The sequence below is a fragment of the Panulirus ornatus genome, chromosome 40, assembly GCF_036320965.1.
Source record: "Panulirus ornatus isolate Po-2019 chromosome 40, ASM3632096v1, whole genome shotgun sequence".
Taxonomy (NCBI): domain Eukaryota; kingdom Metazoa; phylum Arthropoda; class Malacostraca; order Decapoda; family Palinuridae; genus Panulirus; species Panulirus ornatus.
The window spans coordinates 9397234-9416801 of NC_092263.1; the positions used below are offsets into that span (position 1 = coordinate 9397234).

Sequence of the window (19568 nt, forward strand, 5' to 3'; positions counted from 1 at the left end):
TTTTTTTTATAATTTTCCAAGAGAAGGAACAGAGAAGGGGGCCAGGTGAGCAGTCCTCTGTTCTTAACGCTACCTTGCTATCGCGGGACATGGCGAATAGTATGAAAAAAATATATATATATATATATATATATATAGGTCACTGAGGACAATGTACAAGTTTGAGAATAAACTGTGTAGTTTATAATAACATAATCTCTTTTCTTATGACTCGCACAACAAAATGTATTAAGAGCAAAATACTCAAATATACTGAAAGTTTCTCAACTCTACCTATCCACTTTGCATGAAGTGATGTGAATGAGTTGGTTGATTGTGTTGAGATGTTTACACCGTGTGAGAATATCACTGCTAGTGACTAAGGCTGCACCTTCTGTCAGACCCTGCTGCATATTACTGGCGTTTATAAATACATCACTGGCATTAAACTTTGTAATATCTGGTGACTAATGTGGCAGTAGAAAATGCTAATGGTAGATTTGTGCTCATTACACTCCTCAAATGCACACTAATGAATTATGAGATATGAAATGAGATAGTTAAATCATCCAATAAAATAGTTACCCATAAAATGTAAAAAGTTCATAATCATTTTTAAAAGAATCACAATATTGAAAAACAATAAACTACAGTTTTCAAAGTTTAGATTAAATAAAAGTCTGAGACTAACAATGGAAACGACATGGATAGACAACTGAACAATGAGTGTGAAGTAATAAGTGAACACAAAGTAAATACAAAAATCCATGTTATAAGTGACATCACAGTTATCAGAATACACTATTATTGGTTTAGGAAATGCTATACCTTGGCTTAATGGGCTGCTGGTACACAAGGAACCTTATCTAAGTAGAGATTTTCATCCCATTATGCCTTTTCATAGCCTAATGTCTTAGTCTCGCCATGTAATCTTGTCATTGCAAATTCTGTACATAGGATGTGACCGTTCCTTTGTTCCACACACACTGATTACCCAATACCCATGGAAGATTAGGATGTTGGGTCACATACTATGACTTGTTTTTGAGAAGTTGGGGTCAAAGTCATACTTGAACAGAGACTATCAAACACAGACGAAGACAATCTAAATTATGAAAAAAATTATGATCACAAATTTTTTTTTCTTAAATAAGACAAGATTCATCTAAACCAATAACTGAGCCTAAATCTTACAAAAAAAAAAGTAGAAAGGAAAATTTCAAATCATACATTAGAGCAGTGGGAACAGTTTGATAACAGACATTGGTGTGTTAAGAGAACATCTTATCATGACAGCCAATCTTCGGTTAAATTACAGTTGGGTACAACTTCCCGTTTTGTTTACGCCAGATGTCAGCAGAGGTCTAACAATAGCAGTTAAAACTTGTCTGACCTCGAAACTGCTCTAAGCACAGCGCGACCAGTGATATCCATGTGAAAGGCACAGTAATTCACAAAAAACTGAGGTAAAGGTTCATTTGAACTCTTGAGTGTTTTAACTTTCTAGCAAGTCATGTTGATGACGTTTGGGAAACTCGCCCCCAAACCAGAACAGAGTCCAATGATTGACTTTCCCAGATCCTGGGAGTCTCAGCCCATGATAAATGAGCCCTAAGATAACTATGAACAAGGCCCAAAACTGTGTATAAAGCCATTCCATCCTTTTGGACAAAATATCCCTTTTTCACAGCAACAAAAGTGCCATAATCTATGGCTTCTGAATCTTCATACTATGTCAGTATTGCAATATCATACAGAGCTGTCCAAGGCTTCTAAATCCTTCACATTGTAAGTCAATACTGCAATATCATATGCAGCAGAAAACACTGTATGCTAACACTGCAATATCATATGCATCAGAAAACAGTCTCAACACTGCAATATCGTATGTAGCAGAAAACATTCTGTGTCAACAATGCAATATCATATGCAGCAAAAATAAAAACAATGTATGTCAACACTGCAATATCATATGCAGCAGAAAGCAAGAAAATCATAACTGAACAATGTGATTAACTCCAGCACATTTCTCCACCTCATTAAAACTAGCTCATGTTATTGCCACTACAGCTCAAGTCCAACTCAATTTTGTTGCAGTTAACAGAGAAGGCTTGAACACTCCCTGCCACAATGTGCAAATACTAGAATCAAAGATCAGGAGGAGGTAATGCCACTATCCCTTCCCAGAAAATCATCTTTAACCCATTTTCTTGATAGTTTCTGAGAATGATGCACAGTAGTATCCTCCATTGATCTACCCAGTTTTCTTTTTTGACATTATCATTATATAATAACCTGAACAGCATTTAACACCAATGTAGCAGCTGCTGGACTTCACTCTGGGCAAGGCGAGTGACAGCTTGCACCGTGTACTTTTGATCAACAAGAAATGTGACGACCACCAAGTTTCAGGCTGGACTCCTTCATTGAGACTTTTGTTCCTTATGAACATAAATACCTGTCTCTTTACTTACTGTTAAAGCTGAGATTAGGTGATCTGGTCACCAAGAATCTTGTGTTGCTCACAGCGCACTTGGCTAATCCCACCCCATGAGATAGGCATTCTCAACCTATAAAATGATGCCCACAAATGCATCATCGACTAGGAAAGGAAAAAATATAATACAGACCCCCTGATAGGATGCTACATACTGCATACAATTATAGGTAGCATAAGACACAGCAAGTGCACTTTGTACCATGGCATTTACTATAACATCACTTAGCCCTGTAGCCTCAACAGAAAATTAAATCAATAATGTGGGAAAATTTTCACCCCTCGCAGTCTTGCTTCAAGTAAGAAGTATTTAAAAAATCATCCACACTCGGTAGTTCAGAGGAACTTTGTCCTATGGCCACGCTAAGAAACTTTTAAGTTAAAGCTTGTAAACAGAAACAGGAAGAAAGTGCGCTGGGACCTCATATGGAAAAGAAGCAAGTCAAAAGCAACACTGGCAAACCTGTACACAATGCCAATGCGCACACTGTCAAGTGTCCGTGTTGTGATACCAGTCACTGGAGAACCTGTATTCAAGTCAATTACACCAAAGGCTCCATGTTAAGCATGCTGAAAGATGAAATGACTTCTGGCAGCATTCTAAATGCTGCTGTGGGATCTCACCTGACTTACAATGACCACAATGGAGAATGATTCTGCCTGTGCATATCTTGAATGAGAGAGTATATATGGGAGTTTTTCTGATCAATGAAAACCTTCTTCACAGTTTCTAATTAAGCAAAAATCATAGGATAACTGTCCTATGGCAGAAAACAAGAGGTAGTGATTTAAGCATCACATCAAACCCTTGTACATAAGTTAGTTCCTCCTCCAGGTTATGCATCATTTATGACAATACATAAAATTTCTTTATTGTAATCAATTAAGTGAAACTAAATATGCAACTTATTACATATTCATGATGCCTCTTCTTGTTACAATCTTTAGCATCACTAGTACACAAGGACTCCAAATACAACTCCTCTTTGTAATTCATAAAGTCATTCTATTATGATTGATTTTGTCAGTACTGTATTTTATATATATATAATACCATTGAAACAGAAAGGGTATATTATGCTGCATTAAAGACTGTAGCTTTCATACTTTGAGTGGGGTCATTGATACAGAGGCTAACAACATGCTCAGCAATGTTCCAGGTGAACACATCAATACTGCTTGTGTCGCCCTCCGCTGGCAAAGTGAAAATTCTTGGCAGATTTCAAGTGCTAATGATCCTTTCACAGACGATACATAGGAATTAACTGAATAACCCAGCACTGTTCCAGTTCATATGTATAAGAATTAATTTCTACTTTTCTCCAATCAATCAATTAAAATCTAATATGCCATTCCTCACCGCACTGCATGAGTGCATCAGTAAATCTCCAACAAACACTTGGACTGGGACATCCCATGTTCCTCCTGATATAAACAGACTACCTTATAATGGCCTTCTGACATTCTTTGGTCTCCCTCCACACTACTTCCACTTAGGTTACTCGGATGCACACACTCACTGTCTGTCTATTTCCGTTCTTTCCACCTCCCGTATCAAATCTACATTCCATCCTCTCTTTTAACTACATTTCTTTTTCCAAATCCACAAGTATCCCCAATTCCTTACTGTCCTTTTTCTTCCATCACTGTAACTTCCCTCAAAAATTTTTATCACCTATGCTCTACAAGCTAATCTCTTACATCCAAACATCCAAGCCCAAAGCATATGATGACATTTCAACTTAAAACTTTGAAAACTGGTATCATCATTCTATCAAATGATTTGATATTTACCAAAAACAAAATATCATCAACAAGTTAATCTTGGATGTCTATGGAAGCAAATGACCCAACTTTCAACAGTTCTTTTCTGCACCAATGTAAACAATAGCTTGGCAAACATTCTGAACTTCCATTCACCCTTCACCCATGATTTTGTATATCTCACAATTTCTCCCTCTTTCACTACTTTTCTCCTTTCTGCTTTTACTTCACTCTATGAATTTCAGCTACAATGTCTTTCTTCCTCCTTTAACTTGCAGGGTTCTTTCACTCCTTTCAAATGGTCACAACACTTTGTCCAAACCTGTTGGAACTGCTCCGCTAATTTGATAGTTATTAAACCAACTACAATTTGTTGAGAAGCATTTGGTGCATTACAGGCAGGTCTTCAACATCGAAATAATAAGAAGGGAACCATAAAATCAAATGTTTGAGGCAGATTCTACATGTGCCATCCTGCTTTAGCTTTATATGCAGGAATATTTGTCAATACAAGGATACACATACTGATTACATGATGTGTCCTTTTGCAGAGACACATAAGTATCAATATCTATTTGCTATTTAACTAAGTTACTGGCTTAATTCAAAAGTAAAATGGTAAATGACAGACTGCTTGGGTAAAAAGTCAACCATTGTGGCTTTACAAATTCTTATACATCTCTGAACTTTGCACACAGTGGCTTGGGTAGTGTGTGAAATATATATTCCCATAAACCTATAATGCTTAAATAAAGGTTTTTGAAAACGTAACACACCCAGGTGTGGAGACAGAAACATTCTCCCAGTATACCTGACACTGGCTTTTTTTTAGGGGGGAGGGGGCTGTCTTCTACCTCCACAACTCAGTCTGCAACCAAGCTACCTTTGTTCCTGAAATATTTCCATGACTTTTATTTCTAATGTATTGTGCACAAAAATCACAGTTTGCAGGATCTCTCTCTCTTTATATCACATCAACAATGGACTGCATTAGCAAATGCTGATACTTGTTGATGTGACCGTCCCTCAACACAAGATAGTTCAGAACATGGTGATTAATGCATCTCTGGGAGACTGAAAACAGACTGCTTGGGGAAGGTGGGGGCAAGATAATTTCACTACAGATGAAAGGAAGAGGAAGGAAACTGAAATAACCCAGTTAAGAAAATATGCCTGACCTATTGCACTCTTATACATACAGGCATGTTAAAAAGCTACTCTGGCTGAGATCACATTCAATATAGACTCGTATAAAAATATAACAAAATTCATAAAGTCTATCTAATACTCCAAACTAGTTCTTCTACGACCAATGATAATTTATATTTAAAACCAAGAGACTCCTTTGAAGGGGTCATTAAAAAGATCAAAATATCCAGTAAAGGATGACATGTGAATATCAAAGAATACAATCTGAAAAATTAATAAACTATATACAGTTATTGGACTGACAAAACAGAACCACCAATACCATAAAGGGTCTAAATCTTCTCATTTACAGATACATAGTAAATTCATTAAGTTTCCTGCCTAAAATATTAAATGAAATAAAACCATTCTATCATAAAAAAAATGAAGATTGGCTTACAATTAATGACCATATCACATATGCAGACCTAACCCTAAAATTTCTAGGATTAGCAAGATCACCAATTTAAGACTCAGCAGTATTTGATGATGCAAAAATAATTGTTATATCTTAAAAAAAAAAAATCACTCGGGATTAATTCTCCTTCCTAGTGTTTGGGTGAAACAATGAGCAACAACATTACAACTGGTTGGGAACCGGCATTAAATAATAAAAACACTATTTCATCATTCTAGGCTACCACAGCTGCCAGAAACAGTACTAGTAACTTTTGTTGTGCTATACTTAGATGTCACATGAACAAAGAAAAAATGTCAAACATTTCATATTTTGTAATCTTCAAAATCACATCCTCCAGGGAACAGAGAAATTACTTTTGGACTTCTTGATGGCTAATTGACGAGCTACAAATACCACTGTGAAGCTGAGGTGGATGAGGATTCCACCTGTACTGTATCCACACCTAGCTGGTGAGGGGCTTGCAAATCTTTTACTGATCATTTACTCTGCTGTGAGGTTCATGAGACAATGACACAGAGCCCAGCAACTGGATAAGGCTACCAGTAATGTCTGTGGAAGTTATGTTGACCCAGGATAACTAAACATTCTAAGATGTAAAAAAAAGAAGAAAAAAAAAATGTGACCCTTGCTCTCTGCTAAAGTCTGCAGAATTGATTTGTTTCAAAAACTGAGACTCACACATCAACAGTTTGGAGCGCAGCCATCACCTACACCTAACATTCTTGTGCTTTGAACTTTTGGTTGGGGTAAAACAGCTTCATCAAGAAACCACATCCAGATCCAAGTCAGTTTGAATCATCACAGATGAAAGTTTTTGTTAAATGTTTCATGAAATGAAAAAAATATACTTTTTTTTTTACAGCACTGCTAACCCTAAAGTGACTTTCATACAGAGAATTTAAAAGCTAAAATTCATCATATTCTTATAACCATTTGTCAGGGTGAGCATATGTAATGTCAAATTATCATCAGATCTTCATTATTTAAGTACACTGCTCATTGAGTCACATGGACATCTCGGTAATTTGTCTTTAACTTTCTAATATAGCTTTCTGGAAAAATAAAATGAAGGTATGGACAATATTTCAGTCTATTCTCTCTAATGGTCAAAACTACTGACCCAATGCTAGATGACGAATGGTCATGATCTATTTTTGACCAAATTTAATAAGCAGAGGATCATCAAACACAAGATTTATAGGGTAATTACTATCTTATCAATAGATAAGTATTTTCTAACAAGACCAAGTTCCATGATTCTGCAATATGAGCCGAAATGACAAAAATAATGAAGAAATGCAAAAGTTCACCACTGGTGAGACACACAAATGTCTGGACCATCAATTTGTTTTTTGCAGACATGAGCCAGACTTAAAAAAGAAAAAATTTATTACATATACTAAGATCAAACACCTACAGGTCAGGTTTTCGGGATCTGCCTTAGGCTTGCCAATTTTTATTTCTAGTTGGTCTACAGTGCAATCTGACCTTATTTCAAAGCTTACCTACTGGGGTTATTACAGATGCAAAGTAAGACAAAAACTGCATAACATGGTCAGTCATGCACTTCATTAAATCTAAAAGGAACCAACCATACTCCATGGTTACGTATTCCAAATACATGAAGTATATGCATGATCACTTCTCTGCAGAGCTGCATGAATCTCATGGACCACTAGACTCATGGAAAAAAGAAATTCCTTGAAAAAGGCTCACGTCTGATTGTTTGAATACTTTTTGATAATTTTGTCTTAAAAGGCTTCCCTAACAAGTATTATACAAAGACAGACAATGGCACTGCCAATTGTGTTACCACTGGTGATAAAAAAGTTTAACAATTAACAGTTCAAGATTCATGATGAGCAGACTTAAAAAATGGGTTACGTGAAGCTAAAACATGCTCATGTGCTCGAGAGTGTTCCATTAATAAACTGATCAAGTCTCAACAGAAGCTTCTGAGAATATGAAGACAGTTTCTGCACAATAATAGGGCAGTACTAGAGTGACTAGACCCAAGTTCATTCAGCAGTTCACATAAGATGAAAAGGTAATAAACTGTCGCCCACAACAAAATAGATAACAAAACTTTACAGAGGACTGAAGTCGATATTTCATATATCATGGACCAGTAAAAAACCTTTATCAATGATAAAAGTTATAGTGTGGCACTCTGGAAGACGCAGGGAATATACCAATTTAATATCCGCTATACATGTATACATATATTTACATATGACTTCTCCATGGCTTTTAGGGGTTTTGTTCCACAGCCTTCTGATAATTAAGGATTTTTGTGAATTGCATGTAAAAACTCCCATCCTCTTAGCACAGTTACTTCCACTTGTTCCTCCTTACCTCCTCCACTTTTATGCCTTACTATGTAAGGTCACAGGAGCTTGAACAATTAGCTTTGTAAAGTCTTTGAGGTTGTTTTTGCAGGTCTATGTTTTTGAAATGCCATAGTCACCTCTTGTGTAATCTCATTATGACTGCAAAGGAAATTTTCACCAAATAAAACTTCTCATTTAAACTTAAACATAAAAATTCCTGATCACCATAGAGAAATGAAATTTAGATTGATTCCTTATCTTTACAAATGTAACAAAAGCTTTTCACTTAAAAAAAAACATGGTCAATATGGGAAGTGGTCCCATGATAATCAAAAACTATCCATATGCAACGTGCTCAGCAGTTTGTGCTATTTCTCCTACTCAGAGTTGACTCTACCCCAAGATAAAAATGATATATTCACAATGACATATTTCAAGATATACTTTAGAGTTAATTTTGCTTAACTCATCCCATTCAATCAGATAATCACTCCTCAGCCTTTACCTATTATTAAATCAAAAAGTAGAGAAACCATAAAATCATTTAATAACCACAAAAAATCCGTAAAAAGTAGACAAGGACTAATTATCTTATGCAGTTTACACAAACACACACACATATATATATATATATATATATATTATATATATATATATATGCAGAATCTTCACTCCACCGTGAAGAAGTGGTATACGCACAATAACCAAAGGAAAGAGAAAATAAGAATTGGTGAGTACTTTTGTTTATCACATCTGTCTGAGGATGTAATAAAGAAAGTACTCATTATTTCTAATTTTCTCTTTCCAGTGGTGATTGTGCATTATATATATATATATATATATATATATATATATATATATATATATAGTATAAACAAACATAAAAAGATGACTGACAAAAAATAAAAAACAGTACAAATAAAGATTTCACATTATAGGTATTGGAACCCACAGTATGAAAACATTTCTATAATTTTACTATCATTCATTTTACTCAAGATATGTAAATGACGTTCAAAACCTAATATGGAATATGTTAGTGCCTGGATCACAAGGAACATGCATGGGTAACTGGGTGGTGAGTCAGTGTGACGAAGTAAATGGCATATGTGTATATTATTATATATGACCCAAGGACCTCTTTTATGGGCCTCTTGCAGCTTCAATTCTGCATTATAATCAAAAGTAGGGTAATGAAGATCAATGAAGAGAGACTACTCTCTTTAGTCAAATGTAAGAACAGTCTTGCCAGAGGTGACTCCTCCACGAGCAAGTACAGTCTAATGGCTTTGTGTGAGACACGGCAGAAGTTTGATAGAGTGTGTGGAAGAAGAAAGCGAAAAATAAAAGAGAATGAAAGCAAGATCATTAGGTTTAACAATAGAAACAGAAAGGTTAGGAGAGGTGTGAGTTTGATTGGAGGAAACTTTGTAGTAAAGTGTTTCATATACCTGGGTGTGGACATGGCAGTGAATGGAACCAAGGGAGCTTGTCATAAGGTGGATGAGGGGGTGAAAAAGGTCCTGGAAGCACCAAGGAATGTGTGGAAAAATAATTTCACTGCCTGAGAGGGCAAAGATGGGAAAGTCTGATGGTATAATAGTCCTGACGGTGTTGTACGAGTGAAAGGTGAAGGCTTTAGATGAGAATGTATGAAAGAGGCATGAAATGAGATGTTTGAGGACAACACGAGGTGTGAGTGGGGTTTATCAATTAAGAAATGATAATTTATCAATTAAGAAATGAAAGGGTAAGAGTGAAGAGTGGTAATAAGAGTATGGTTTTGAAGGTTAAAAAGGGTGTGCTGCAATGGTTTAGACATAAGATGATGAGTGAGGAGAGGTTGATAAAGATGGTATATGTGTCAGAAGTGCAGAGGAAAAGGAAGAGGGGGAGAGTGAATTGGAGATGAAAGGGTGGAATGAAAAGGGCTTTCAGTGCTTGGGACCAGAACATGTTGAAGGGTGTAAGGTGAACACAAGATGGAGTGAAATGAAGCAATGTGTGATACAGTGGGTGATGTGCTGTCACAGGACTGAACCTGGGCAAATGAAGCACCTAGTGGACACCACAGAAAGGTCTGTGGAGCCTAGTTGTGAATAGGAGGCTGTGGTTTCAGTGCATTACATATGACAAACAGGGAATGGATGTGAACAAGTGAGGCCTTTTCTTCATCTGTGTCGGGCACTATCTTGCTAAGGCAAGAAAAGTAGGTAAGTATGGAAGAAAATTTCATCTGACTATTTCCATGTTTGCAAGGAAGCACCTTGAACAGACAAAGAAATGGCCTCATTCACTCATAGTCCACTCTTTAGCTGTTGTATACAATGCACTGAAACCAGAGATATCTGACTGCTTTATATGCCCTGGTTCAGCTCACTGACAGCGTACCTTACATCCTTATACATGTTCAGGCTCTGAATGCTCAAAAACATCTTTCACTCCATCCTTTCATTTTTTCCTTGATTTCCCCCTTTTGTATGTTCCCTCCACTTCCGATGTGTATATCCTCTTAGTTATCCTCTCTATGTGTCCAAACCATTTCAGCACACCCTCTTCAGCTCTCTCATACATGCTCCTCCGCAGCATCTCTCTCTTACCCTACCATTTCATATTCGACCAACTTTACTCATGCCACATGCTATCTTCAGACATTTCATTTCTAACACATTTATACGACTATCATAAAATATTTTTGAATTCATTCATAATTATTCCAGGATCAATATGATGGAAGAGTTCTGATGTTAACCGGGAACTTTGTAAAGTTCTTTGACAAGACTATAGTCCCAATGATAAAGTCTTGTAAAATGTGACTTTTCACTTGAGGTGTAACCTTGAGCAGGTAGAGTCCAGTACGAGGTAGTGAAAGCTTTGCTGAAGATGAAATCTGACAAGGCGGCAGGTTTTGATGGTATTGCAGTAGAATCTATAGAAAAAGGGGTGACTGTGTTGTTGATTGGTTGGTAAGGATATTCAACAGATGAATGGATCATGGTAAAGTGCCTGAGGATTGGCAGAATGCATGCATAGTGCCATTGTACAAAGGCAAAGGGGATACAGGTAAGTTCAAACCACAGAGGCATAGGTTTGTTGAGTATTCCTGGGAAACTAAATGGGAGGGTATTGACTGAGAGGGTGAAGGCATGTACGGAGCAACAGGTAGGGGAAGAGCAGTGTAGTTTCAGAAGTTGTACAGGATGTGTGGATCAGGTGTTTGCTTTTTAGAATGTGTGCGAGAAATACTTGAAAAAACAGATGAATTTGTATGTGGCATTTATGGATCTGGAGAAGGCATATGATAGGATTGATGGATATGCTTTGTGGAAGGTCTTATTAGCATATGGTGTGGGAGGCAAGTTGCTGGAAGCAGTGAAAAGTTTTTACCAAGGATGTAAGGCAGGTGTACGCGTAGGAAGAGAGGAGAGTGATTGATGCTCAGTGAAGGTCAGTCTGTGGCAGGGGTGTTTGATGTCCCCATGGTTCTTTAATTTGTTTATGGATGGGTCGGTTTGGGAGGTAAATGCAAGAATTTCGGAGAAAGGGGTGAGTATGAAGTCTGCTGGGGATCAGAGGGCCTGGGAAGTGAGTCAGTTGTTGTTTGCCAACAGCACAGCTCTGGTGGCTGATTCAAAAGTAAAATTGCAGAGGTTGGTGACTGAGTTTGGAAATGTGTGTGAAAGGAGAAAGTTGAGAGTGAATGTGAATAAGAGCAAGGTCATTAGGTTCAGTATGGTTTGAGGGATAAGTTAATTGGGATGTAAGTTTGAATGGAGAAAAATAGGAGGACATGAAGTGTTCCAGATATCTTGGAAAGGACTTAACAACGAATGGAACCATGGTAGTGGAAGTGTCACAAGGTGGGAAGGGGGCAAAGGTTCTGGGAGCGATGAAGAATGTGTGGAAGGAGAGAATGTTATCTTGGATGAAGGCAAGAAATTATGAATATGTACATGTGTATATGTCTGTGTATGTGTATGTATGTATATGTTGATAAGTATATGTATGTATATGTGCGTATATGGTTGTTTATGTATGTATGTGTATATGAGTGGATGGGCCATTCTTCGTCTGTCTTCTGGTGCTGTCCTCTGGCGCTATCTTGCTGACGCAGGAAACAGCGACATACAATTAATATATATATACATATATATATATATATAAATATATAAATATATATAAATATATTTATATTCATTCTGCTTTGTCACTGTCTCCCACGTTAGCGAGGTAGCGCAAGGAAACAGACGAAAAAATGGCCCAACCCACCCACATAATCATGTATATACATACACGTCCACACACGCAAATATATATATATATATATATATATATATATATATATATATGATTTTATATGTTTGCCATTTCCAGCATGAGCCACGTAGAGTTAAGAAAAATCCTTACCTGGATCCTTGCTCTCTTCTTTCTTTTGGAAAGTTATACAGGAAGGGAGGATTTCCAGCCACCCACTGCTGCCCCTCTTAGTCTCCTTCAACAGCATGCAGGAAATATGTGGACAATATTCTTTCTTCCCCATTCCCAGGGATACATATATCATCCCTATGGACAGGGGAGAAAGAATACTGTCCAGTATTTCCTGCGTGTCATTGAAGGTAACTAAAAGGGGTGGGAGCACAGGACTGGACATCCTCCCCTCCTGTTTAACTTTTCCTGAAGAGGGAACAGAGAAGGGAGCCAAATGAGAATTTTCCCTCTACGGTTCAGTCATCTATTCTTGACACTTCCTCGCTAATGCTGGAAATGGCAAACATGAAAAAAAATTAACACATTTGCCATTTTCTTTTCATTACACAACCACAGGAGCCCTTTCACAGGGTTCCTGTGACTTCAAGACTGCACTACAATCAGTAACAGGGAAATGAAGGATTCTTTGGAGTGACAAGTTCCTTGACGAGGTTGAACTGTATTCCGTTTCATCCACAGATGATGATACATCTGCGGTGATGAAAATTTCCCAATTGCAACCTAATGTCACACAAACATTAGGTTGCAGACTCTGCTTGTAAGAAGTAATGCTGTGAGTGGCAAGTCAACTTCAGTGCGGGTGTACCATGGTCAATGGAAGAAATGAAACATAATCTTGTCAAGGATCATTCCAAAAGATTCCATCATTTTCCTCCTACTGAATGTAGCATACCCTTGAAATTGCAGGATCCCCATACATGGACTTCTAGGGTCACATCATCATCATTATCATCATCATCATCATCATAATAATAATAATGATAATAATAATAATAATAATACAGTGCGTGTGTGAGCATTTTGGTGTATGTGCGTGAGCGCAGTATAAGTTTATGTTCTTTAATCTCAGTATCGGAACTTAACGAAATTGTTTTAAATAGTTGTTAATATTTTTTGTTGTCCTAAATGTTGAAACTTATTGTTGAGGTAAATTGGTTCCCACTCTTATCAGAGTACCTATTTCACTCTCATTCTTGTACAAAAGGCTGCTGCATCTCAGTGGAGGTCCAGCATTTCAAAAGCTGTAATAATAAAAAAAATTAATGTAAGTGAAATAAAATAAATGAAAACTGCAGTTTTCACCTGTTTTCAGATATCACAATCTGGGACGTTTTTCTTTTAACTTCCCACCCAGAAGATACAACTTTTCACCAAAATTAATGATTAGATAGCCTAACAACAGCCTGTACAACAATCAGTATCAAAACAAATCATGTGTTACCTTCAAAAACTTACACCACTCACATGACCATTCAGTTACTAGTCCCAATGGAACTATTTCTTACACTGAACCATAAATTCCTTTTTGAATGAGGGCCTTACTACCACGACGCAGTGAAGTTTGCATTGTCTCTTACTCAAGAATGATAAAGATTAAAGTATCAGTATATCCAATGATTTCCCCTGAGCACAAAAATTGTTTGATTTATGAAAAGATGATTAATGTTGCAGTCTTGTAGCAACTGATTAAAAAAGGAACATCATGACCAACCAGCAATGCTATTCTTTTTGTTCTTAACAAAAACAGAAGAGACAAGAATAATTCTGATCTTAAAAAGAAAAGATCTACCTGATTCTAGAACAATACAAAATTTTTTCAAAACAAAATTTCATATATCAAACCTGGATGAGTCTGAACTAAGCATACATTGGCACAAAGAAACAGGCCTAACAAAATAAAGTCACAAAATTAGAGTGGTACCACTCCTGGGAACACTCAGACTTTTGATATTACTTAATTTTTCAAATAAATTACTGCTGGCCAGTCTGGGTGAGGTGAGGGCAAGAGCAAATGCTGACTGGTTGATTTCATCAGCAAGTGGTAGGGCAGGTTAGACAAGGTAGGTGTTGATCTGTGCTACAACTGACTGGTCTATGACTAGCTGCTGGTGGCCACTCTCCCAAAGTAGTAAGAGCCTGGTCCAGAGGCTCCTATCCTGTGCGCTTGTGGCTACTGAGAAGGTGAGGCTCGCAGGCTTTATGGGCCTCTTTCGGGTGTATTCTTGGGGGTCAGGGGTTGCCCAGACGAGGAAATATTCTACGCTGTGGTTCTGGGGTATAGTAGGGTCGGCTTTTGTAGTAGGCTTCCTGAGTGTACCTATAATGGAAGGATGATCAGGAATTTTCCCTCACTGTGAAAGGTAAAGGAACTAATAAGTGTGATGGGTATTAACTCAAATGTATGAGGGAGGAGTCTGTGAAGGTACAGGTAGAAAAGGGGACATACAATCTTTGAAGGGATAAAAACTCCTGCAAGAAGTGAAAAAATTTTCTAAACCTAAAAGGACAAGAAATGGATACTAGTGCTCAACTGTGTATTCCAGACATAACTCTGGATTACATATCATTCATTCATGACAGAAATAATATAACAAAGAAGCAACCTGCACCAACCATTCATAAAAAAAAATCTTGATCATATAATCAGATGGCAGTACACCTTAACTTCAAGTTGCTCTGCCTTAAGAGAATATTGAGTACATATTTTCCTACACAGAGGAAAAAATGGGTGCCAGTGATTGCATTTACCTTCAGTTCAACTTATCTTGACTCATAGACGACTTTCGGATGAAAACTTTCTCTGAGCTTAAAAACAGATAAGGGTACTCGCGCATTTAATCTGATATAGAATCTATCTATATATGGTACATAAACAGAGCTTAAAAACAGATAAGGGTACTTGAGCACTCAATCTGATATAGAATCAATCAATATATGGCGCACAAAACAATCATCTGTCTAGAATAAACAGTCCCTAAGCAATTGAGTCAATCACTATAACTAACTCTTTCAAAATAATCTACTGAAATCCTAAAATATGCCTAACCAATTTTGCTGGAAGGACTTATTCCTTCGTCACTCTTACAGTAATTTCTACTTCCTTCCCTTTTAGGCAATGAAACCATCACCAATTTCATTGCATCATCAGGCGCAAGATAATATCTTCATGCTCATGCAAACCCTCTCTGGAATGCATTCATCATCAGCCAACTTTATGCAGCACTTCATCTACAGCCCTCTCCTTCTACACATTCCTTATTGCACTTAGGACTTTATGCCCCTTTTCAACCCTATGACTAATTTCAGCTTCTATAGTGCCATATACTGCCACATGCACTCCCAGGTAACTAAAGCACTCCATTTCCTCCAAGTATGACCCTATTCAAATTCAAACTCAAGCCATTCTGACCCCACCACACCCAACCGTCTTTCTTTTGATCACACTGATTTATTACATTCTCTTTCACACACCCGTCTAATTCTCTTAAAAGCTTCTGAAGTTAGCCAACACCCCAGTGTCATCTACAAACAGCAACTGATGCACATCCTATATTATCCCAACCCTCACCCCCACATACTACAGACCAGCACCCTCACCCCTATGGTCCTCACATTTACCTCCCCACCACCCCATCCATGGACCAATCAAACACTCATGGTGACATCACACATCCTTACTACACACCCTCCTCCACTAGGAATCAACTACGCTTCTCCCTTTATGCAAGCACCCATGCCATACTCTCTTGGTAAAACCTCACTGCATTAACTAACTTTCTATCAACCACAGATATTTGTAGCACCTTTGGCAAGGTCACTCTGACATCTCCATTTAGGATGTAGTATCCGGTAACAATGCATGGGATGCCATTATGAGCAATTATGTCTATATATCTAACTTCCAAGCAAAGGTGGGTGATTCAAGAGTTTTTATCTAATATGTCCCAGTCACAATGAACAGGCAATGTTATACCGTGAATTTATATCTCTGATACTTGGTCCTTTGAGGAACTCTGTCAAAGGGGTGGCCCTAGCAAAAGTGTCTCCATAACTGGTAAACTCCAGAGCCTCTTCTTAGCCTTTTGTGCTTCATCCTTTGAGGGTTAGTGGCAGTGGGCACTCTAGTGCATTTATTTTGGAGGTTCCTAGCTAATGTTCATACCATCTTATTTTTTGTTACTTCTCACCTGCCTTTTACCTCTTCTCCACTTAAAAATACTATGCATTAACTGTACATAATCAACTTCATTTTTTCCTGGCATTATCTTTGCATATCATAATAAAAAAACTGGTACTCCTGGGCCCCACCTGCAAGTGATAACATGGCATGTATTATGTCATCTTCAACACAGCTGTATCACCATCAGCTAACAAAAACTAGAACAGCTTTGTTGAGACCCTTGTTATCCTAAAGGAGCCTACCTTCCCCGCCCCTATGTGGGAGCACAGCCTTGAAGCTGCAAGAGCCCCATAAAAGAGGTCCTGGGGTTACAAAGAATAATAGTGAATAAGAACTTCAGTGTTAATGATATATACCAAAAGAAACTGTATGTTAATGATGTAGCCCAATGTAAATTCATTACAGTGATAAAAATAAAATGAGTATAATAAGATGCTTATTGCTTTAAGTTCCTGTATCGTAATTGACTTAAAGGGTCCTAAGGCTGCAAAGAATAATAATCATGAAATTCTGTGTTAATGTTGCATGCCAATGTGAATTTATAGTGATGAAATTACAATGAGTATAAGATGATTTTTGTATGAAGTATCTGTATTCCATACGACTTACAATTAAGACAAAGTTATCCCATATCAGTTTGGAAATCCTCTCCCTTCCCTTTCTCATATAACTGTAATCAATGATTTCATACACATAGGTAAGTTAAGAAAGTAAATTATGTGAAGGTCAATGGATTTCCTACCTGTAGTGTGGGGTTGTGAGACTAACAGAGGGAGGAGGCAGACTGCTACTAGAGGTGGGTAACGCTCCTGGCTGGCCCGGCTGGATGTTGCTGCTGCTGCTGCTGCTGCTGTTGTTGCAACTGCTGCTGCAGCTGTTGCTGCTGCTGCTGCTGGTGCTGCTGCTGCTGCTGCTTGCTGCCGCTCTGTTCCCCACGATCCTTCGAGAGACGAGGGGGGACACATGGGGGGGCAGGTAAGTGGGGGGATACCGGCTGCTGTTGGAGAAGACATCGAGTTATAATTAAAATACGCATCAAGATTCATAATGCATCAACTTACCTAAATAAGACTAAATAATTGCTGTCCAATTACTTTTTAGCTTGGCTTGCCACTCAAGGTCTACTTCAAATACAGTTTAAGTTCATGCCATTGCAGTAAGTCACATGTGAAGTACAGTGCTGAGGCAGATGATGGACAATACTAAAACATTTCATGTGCTTTATAGTCTGTTTCTCAATGAAAAGTCTCATGACTTTTGTGATCTAAATGTTGGTCTGCTTGGACCTTCAGTTTTAATGTACAACTTAAGATATGCAAGAAATGGCTACTTCTCCCCAAGAAAGGAGAGGAGCAGAGGCAAGCCAACTTTTAAAAGTAAGGTCAGTATTCAGCACTACAATCTGAATGGAATGTCATTTCTTTACATTAATTTTGATTTGGCAAAATATCTTTAAAAAAAATCCATAATATATGGATTCAACAGAAAAGGAGTACATGGAACTTTTAAGCAAATTGTTTTAAAAGACAGTAATGGGCAAGTGAGAGCCCTAAGCAAAGGTTCAGTTCAGTCTGATTATGGTTTCAGTCTACTCTGGCATTCAAGGAAACTTCAATGACTGACGTAGAGAAAAACATGACAAACACAGAGCAACAAATTAAAATTCCTTTCAATGTAATTATATATACATCTATAAATATAATAGATACAGTCCATATTACAAGGCTTCTGCAGCATGCATATAAAAATGTACAAAATAATAGAAAAGCACTGATTCCAAGATGGCAAACTTAAGCATGCTGGATCAGTAAGTGATGATGAACCAAACTTTTACATGACAATATACTCTTTCATGCCAAACATTTACAATTATTAACAATCTATTTTTCTTGTGTATATATATATATATATATATATATACTCAAAAGACAAAATATAAATCAACATCAAAGTGATAACTACTCCAAAAAATATTGTGATTCACGATCTTCATTGAAAATATTTCTCTATAGTTCAGTGATGGTATCATTAGTCACTCATCATCCCAAAGTGTTTACCCAAAAAACAGTTAGTAACTAAATGAACTTACTATATGTCTAAAGGTTATTTTTCCTTAAGCTTTTTATCCACCGATATTAAGTGATAGTTTTCCAATGTAAAAGCAGTGGGCTATTCAGTCTTCTCTAAACACTTTTTATTTAAGTTATGCCAAATCTGTTAAGGAAGACCCATCTGAATTCCTTTCCTGAGGAAGTTCATACCAGCAGATATCGTATAAAAAGCTGATTAGGATGTGAAATAATGTGTAATGTGGAAACGAGGGGATTTATCTAAAAGGATGATCTTTTCCTTTGATTCTTCTTCCAATGGCTGCCATGCACTCCTAAACTCTTAATAGTTAGTAAAGTGCTATAAAAGATTCCTAAAATTCATCAATCCTTTGCAGACTGATGCTTTTGACTATTTTGTTATTTCTAATCTCCCTACTTTGATTTTTACTCTTTTTAAATCACTAAGGCAACCTTCTATTCATCAAACATTTCAATTTTTTCAGTGTACATTAAGTCACCTAGCTAACTTCTGTGACATTTATATAAAAAAGCAGAACACTTTAAAAATATTTTCTTAATGTTGCAAATAAGTGATGGCCAATATGAACATATGTTCAGTAAATGAAATATTTGGAGAAGACTTCTAAATGTTCAATAAAGACACTGATATATCACTGAAAAATCTTTTAAGGAAATTCAAGAGGTTAATCAACTACTTCAAACATTTTCACAAATTTCCCGGTTATTTTGTAGTACTGACTAATTACACTAAGAAAACAACATAATAATAATCCAGGAAAAGCAATTGCTCACCTCATGTAGCGGAATGATATTTTTTGAGTTAATCTAGTGTAATAACTAAATATTTTTTGTGTTGGTCTGGTGTACT

General features: G+C 37.1%; 1 protein-coding gene across 2 annotated transcripts in view; it reads right to left on the minus strand.

Moving 5' to 3' along the window:
• Positions 1-2507: 2507 nt before the first annotated feature.
• Positions 2508-19568, minus strand: part of LOC139761352 (uncharacterized) — a 93274-nt gene continuing 76213 nt past the window's right edge. For both annotated transcript variants that reach the window (XM_071685437.1, XM_071685436.1), the window contains 2 exons: positions 17371-17625; positions 2508-14765 (listed from right to left, as the gene is read on the minus strand). In XM_071685437.1, the coding sequence (XP_071541538.1) occupies positions 14678-14765; positions 17371-17625 (343 nt within the window). In that variant the 3' untranslated portion in view covers positions 2508-14677. The remainder of the gene's footprint in view (positions 14766-17370; positions 17626-19568) is intronic.